This window comes from Montipora foliosa, unplaced genomic scaffold, assembly GCF_036669935.1.
Source record: "Montipora foliosa isolate CH-2021 unplaced genomic scaffold, ASM3666993v2 scaffold_426, whole genome shotgun sequence".
In the NCBI taxonomy this organism is placed as follows: Eukaryota; Metazoa; Cnidaria; class Anthozoa; order Scleractinia; family Acroporidae; genus Montipora; species Montipora foliosa.
Window position 1 is genome coordinate 275,971 of NW_027179730.1, and position 6,530 is coordinate 282,500.

The window sequence follows — 6,530 nt, forward strand, 5'->3', positions numbered from 1 at the left end:
TTCTATCCTAGAGTAAACTGCTTGAAAACCATACCCTTCACAGCGGCACATACCTATATATGGCAGTACCCCCCCCCCCCCCTCGGGAAGGGGGGAAATCATCCGATTCCCAGGTTCGAGTCCTATGTTCTTTTTTTTTTTTTTTTAATGACCATTTTTCATAATCCATATCAAGCGTTCAGTCTTCTAAATTAACGATACTGTAATAGTGGATTCAAAGCAAATTAAGAATTCACGATAAAAGTGAATGGATTGCGTCGTCCTTGCTGAGGTCCCTAATAGCAACACAACGCCACAAAACAATGATATCATTGGTTAAAAGAGCATAAATAACCGGATTTTAGCTCACATTTTGGCGGTATTCTGCATAACGAGGACGTGAAACTTGCACCAAAATTAAAGGTTTTGACGACAACGCGAGCGTAGTACAAATGTGAATCTTCCATTCTCAATTTTCAGTCTGCCGGTGACCGCTCGTACCAATTTACTTTTAGGATACTTCGCCCACATGAACGAGATATTTGAGGTGACGCTTTTGTCGGCGTCGCCGTCGTAGATCTTGAGGTCCCTAACAATAATAATAATAGCATTTATTAACTTATATTTCGCAGGTAACAACATAATAATTTTCATCTGCACATGAAGGACGCGCTTTGACGCGCGTGATACGTTTTGAAAGTTCTAATTGAAGCTTTGATGAAGGATTATTAGCAACAAGGGGTGCTTGGATACAGGTACAGGGATGGCGCAGTGGTGAGAGCACTCGCCTCCCACAAATGTGGCCCGGGTTCGATTCTCTGACTCGGCGTCATATGTGGGTTGAGTTTGTTGGTTCTCTGCTCTGCACTAAGAGGTTATTCTCCGGCTACTCCGATTTTCCCCTCCCCTCAAAAACCAACAGCTGATTTGATTTGCGTTAATTGTTAATTTCAGTTGACAGTGTCCCTAATTAGTGCTCCAGCGCTAGAACAACGAGACAAATAAAGTTCCTTTGCTTTCCTTTTGGCCCGGGAGAGTGAAAGCACCTTACAACAGCCGTTGTAAAATTCCAAACAATAGCAGAGCAGAGCTGGTTGCTTCAGAGAAGGATTGAGATTTCTGAGAGAACCAGGGTTGGAGGTTTGATTTTGAGTGACCCCGTTATTCGTCAATCATTGACAAGAAAGGTGATTTGATATTCATGATAAGACTCGTTGTGTGGTGGAGAACACGAATCTCGAATTTGTTACAAACTGCGAAGTTGACTATGAATTTCACCTGCTGCATGATGCAAGAAATCGGCTCTGGTGGTGGGCCAACACAAAATTGCGTAAACATATGTACAAATGATTATCAAAACGATGTCTACTTCACATTTCGTCAACGATTTGGTGAAAACACGAATTAAGATCCATTATGTTCTGACCTGTATGTCACGATAGCGTGGCCCGAAAAAAAAAAAAAAATTACGCAATTCACACATGTAACTAACCATATAACATCTGGACATCAAAAAAGTATAGGATTGTCGATATCGTAGTCACTAATCTGAGGATTCGTGTCACCATATAGCTGCTTTAAGTGATCCTCTTATTTTACTGAGAAATCGGACTGCAACTGGCGATTATGACCAAACGAACAAGATAAGGGTCATTGGTGAGATAAATTATTACGCGATCACGCTATCAGAAGTACGACGGGAGGGGCCCCTAGGATAAGGTTCTTCATTTAACAATGTGACACCGAGAGGCGTTGCAAATCTTGGTCGTGTTTAGCAGCAATCGATTGGCCGACTTGATCAGTGGAAGCGTTTCCCAAGTTTTAATATATCGTGCGCGGAATCTAGTCTAGGCTTAGTATCGTTAATAAATAACAGGCGCGTTGGAAACAACAAGTAAATTACATGATAGCGTAATATCCAACACTGAGAAAGGAATAATTTCCGAGAATTGATATCTGCTTTTCGAAATAACAAATTACAGTTGCTTTTCAAAGCGTGTTCGAGATATCGAGGCGCACCCAGGACAAAACGATAACACCAAGGCCATTTCTGTTTGAAGTAACTTTCTTCCTTGGGAGATATGGATGTGCTGCAGCCCTTCGCTTCTCCTTGGGTTTACCCACCGCTCCCTTTGAGGTGTTTTCGTCTTGACAGCTGCCAACCATTTTTGAAGGATCTCAAAGGCACCCTACCACGAAAAATAACAGGAATGTCACTTCTGCCCGAAGGCTGTTTCCTTTCAAAATAGCTCTGTTTCCTTGCTTTGTTGAAATTGCCTCTGTTTTGTTTTACGATTAACATATCTGTTTCTTACCACCGTGATTTTTTTCTTACTTGAAAAGGCAGGGCTGACCCTTAAGCAACCAAACGTCACCGGAAGAGCTGTATAATCATGTTTATATTGAATATGTTTAGTGTCTGTGTTTTTGTTTCCAAAGTAAGTGGATTCGCTCGTCTTCAAACCCACGAAGTCTTAGGTAAGCTGTTTGGTGCTCTTTACATTATTTGATATTTTGTTTGGAAGAAATTGATGGACTGTTTTCATACTTCGCAGTTCCCGCTATTAAATCCTGAATTTTTATGTATACTCAAATACCTTGGCCTTGGAGTGCGAATGGATCTAGGGTTGTCCAATGTAGTCTTCAACGCACGTTAAGCTGTTTATTTTAAATATTTACGAATTAATTTCGGAACCTTATCAAGGCGAGATCCTTTCTCTCCCTTACTTCGTTTGGTTTACGCCTTCCTTACATCGCTCTCGTAATTGCTCATCAAAGCGCAAATTATTCTTTCCGCCTTGGTCCGCCTTCTCCGGGATAAAATAGACATTACGACTGAGATTTCAAAAATTAATCTTACGTCTCGAAGGCTAATTCATTTACAAACACTAGCACTGCAAATTCTCCAAAACATCTCCAGCCTCGAAACGCGTGCCCCCTGCGTTTCTGTGGTGAGTATTAGTGTTTTTTACGTCAAACACAGTAGTAACGATTTAGATGTAGAACTTACAAAAAGAAAAAGAGATACTAAGTTAATTACACGACGTTTCGAGGACATCTTGTCCTCGTTATCAAGTGGCCTTTTGTATGAAATGTTGTTCATACAAAAGCAAAAACCACCTTGAAACATTCAAAGTGGCTCCCTAAGGGCGAAACTGTTCATGTGAATTAACATATTGTATATTCGCTCCTTTAAATTTCAACAATGAACTTTTCCTTTCACTTGATAATGAGGACAAAATGTCCTCCAAACGTTGTGTAATTAACTTAGTATCTCTTTTCTTTTTGTTAAACACAATAGTAGAGGAAAAAATCGTCATTTTTATTACCTCAGTCTTCTTACAAAAAAGGGCAAAAGCTAGAACAGAGCGATATACCATATCACTGAATAATGAAAGGGCCTGTTGTTATATGTTCCTTTCGATGGCCCTGTGTAGCTCTAAATTCTATCTGTTGCTCCAGAATGAAATCCGAAACTTTTAGAAATTTAGGCAGCGTTGAAAATGAAAAAAAAATTCGTTTCTTTCTACGTTCAGTTGTACGTTTTACGTTGTCTGCTTCACTTTCGTTTTTAGACAGCGCTGGATATTTTCAAAACGGTGTTTGCGGAAAATAAACACCACGCCAATCTTCGGTTTTCCACGTGGGCGGCAACACTACGTGTCAAATTCCTAATTCACCGCAAACAAGACGCCTACAAGGGCGTATCCATGGAATGCGCAAACAGTTAACACAAATTGTCCAGTTACAGTGAACTGCAACTACAGGTAAACTTCGGAAAATGGCGCGAGATTGTTAATTGTTAATGTTACTAAATTTGCAAATGCAATCAACGAAGCCCTATTAGCGGGTTATCAGTATACGGGTTATTTATTTATTTATTTATTTTTTTAAAGGAGACTTTATTTAAATCCCACAGTTTTACTTGCTTCTTTAACTCCGTTCATCCAAAAATTACAAGATCTGCCTTAAATCGGAGTTAATAGAGGGGACTCTGCTTAAATCATCCGACAAACTTATTACAAATCATAGTTCAACAACTTATCATCCTGGGCCAGTTGTTCAAAAGCCGATTAACGCTAATTTAAGATTAAAAATTAACAGGAGTTTTATTCTCTACTCCCAAATGCTGTTCAAGGCTGATTTTCGGTAAAACTTTACATTAGAAGAAGTCAATCTTGAAAAGCAAAAATAAGCAAAGGAAACTTTTACCAAAACGTTGAAAACATAGACCGTATTCATAAATGGCGGCTAAGTAATTATTCTTTTGTCTTTATGCTAATCACCCTGACTAACCTCGTTTGCACGAACAAAATTCAAAAGAATATTTGCTCCAAAGTGAGGCTAGTGAATAAGAATAATTTCTTGGTCGCCATTTATAAATACGGTCTATGAAACAAAAGGTTGCGCTAATCCTGGATTAAGTTAATCGGCTGTCGAACAACCGGGCCCTGTATTCGAAGTCCGGTTCCGTAATCCTGGTTTAGTTCCTTGCAAACTGTTTAAATCTGCTATGGCGAAGACAAAAAGACACTTGTTCCTTGCCAACTGTTAAAACCTGCCGTGGCGAAGACAAGAAGACAACATCTGTACTCCATTTCTCTCAATGCTCTAAAATTCCGTAGTTGCGTGTTCTATAGTCCAATAAGAATTAAAAGATCTGTCATTTTACGGTTGACCCACGTTAATTTTTTTATATCTCGTCGAGAACGCTGTAAGTAACATTTCCGAGCTTCAAGATTTCAGTATTTTCTGTTAGAGAATTCCCCCAGAACTCCCTACAAGTTAGCGTTATGGTTACAGTTTTTGTTTTTCTCTTTACCTATACATTCCTGTGACCTTAAGCTTTTTTACCGCGCTAACAGACTTCAAGCGTTTTCATTGATGTCTCAATCTTGGTGTATGTGCTCACATTCAATTTAAGCAATTCTAATTACATTTATTTACGGTAGGAACGGGAAATGAAGGCAGGAGGTGTTACATTCTCGCGTTCATCGCTGTTCTATCGTGCTTGATCGACAAAATCGATTTCACAGGAGGCTCCGGTTGCTAGCTCTTAGTGCAGACGAAGATCACTTGAGGGATACTTTTTTGTGCTAATTCAGTCTGAGAACGCAGCAATTCCAAGAAGAGAATTGGTTTGCGTGTTGGCATGTTTGTGTGGGTTTTCCCCATTACCTTTTGGGCGAAAATAAAGAGACATGCATGTTATATATCTGACATGACAGTCTCAAGGCAAGAGCTTCGTGACAGATACGTGGCTAATTACCATATCTGACTGCGATGAAAATGACCATCACCCAGTAATGGACTCTTGCATTCAAGCGAATTTGAAACGTGGTCTGCCACAGGCATCCCACGTGATAGATAGATGAGAACCTCTCGGCGCAGAGTAGAAAACCAACAAAGCCAACTTACTTAGGACGCGAAGTTTGAAAATTGAGCCCGGGCCACATTGGTGAGAGACGAGTGCTCTCAATACTATGCCACTCTCCTTTCCCTGCTAAAAGGGTTCAAGGTTTCAACCAGTTTTCATTTCGTATAGTCTGACCTAATTAAGTCAAAATGACCTTTTGTGTGACGTGGCTCATATGCAATGATGGCAAAGCCAATGAATTTTACAGCATTGCATTATTCAATGATCAACACTCAGTCACTCGTAAATTAAATAACGAGCCTATTTATATCTTTTTGTAGGTTTTAGAAGCCACTGCAGAGTCAAAAGAGATATTTCTCATTACAGCAAGCGATTTCACATTCCAAATATAGTAGCATCGCAAAAGTTTCCTTTTTCAGTTGCGGTGAAACTGAACACAGGATGCACTGGAGTAACCGTCACGGAACGTCACGTAATCACAGCAGCACATTGCGTCACCTCTAATGCTGCTTCTGGACGAAAGATAGGTAAAGGAGTTACAGTTTTTATGGGTCGTTTGAAACCACTCTGTAAAGAAACAGCCAAAAATGGAAAAAATTTCAAATTAGGGTCGACGGACAAAAAGGAGCTCATGAGGAATCTACTGTTTGTCTTATCCAACATGGCAACGATGACGTTAAAACAACCTGAAAAGATTTGTCATTCTTAATGCATGGAATCTTTGAAGACAACTGAAGCCTTTAGAGTCACAACAGATATTTCTCAATTCAGCAAGCATTTCCACTTTTCAAAGACAAAGGGTGAAATCTAATCGGAATCGACATTTTGGGGAACAAAACTTACGCAGGTGACACAGTGGCGGAAGGGAATGGACCCGAGGGCCCTGGCTCTCCCTCCATTATATTTGGACCAAAGGAGGCCTTATGTTCCAGCCGTTGGTGTTACATGGGAACGCCTGCATCCACCTCTAATATCGATTTAAAATACAATCATTACAAACGGTATTCCTTAGTTTACTATATAGTTACTTTATCATTTTTAGATAAGCAAGTGCAAGTGGGATTTTTGACGCCTTCTGGGAATTTCAACTGGATTCCAGTTAAACGAACATTCGTTCCCAAAGAATGGGTTAAACGAGTAAGTTTGCCGTGTTTCTCAGTTATAAATGCACCGT

At 39.9% G+C, this 6,530-nt stretch overlaps 1 protein-coding gene across 1 annotated transcript in view; it reads left to right on the top strand.

The window, feature by feature from the left end:
• Positions 1 to 2,266: 2,266 nt before the first annotated feature.
• Positions 2,267 to 6,530, top strand: part of LOC137988748 (serine protease 23-like) — a 14,509-nt gene continuing 10,245 nt past the window's right edge. Inside the window, exons 1-3 of the mRNA XM_068834708.1 lie at positions 2,267 to 2,457; positions 5,677 to 5,883; positions 6,399 to 6,493. Coding sequence (XP_068690809.1) covers positions 2,373 to 2,457; positions 5,677 to 5,883; positions 6,399 to 6,493 — 387 coding nt within the window. The 5' untranslated portion in view covers positions 2,267 to 2,372. The remainder of the gene's footprint in view (positions 2,458 to 5,676; positions 5,884 to 6,398; positions 6,494 to 6,530) is intronic.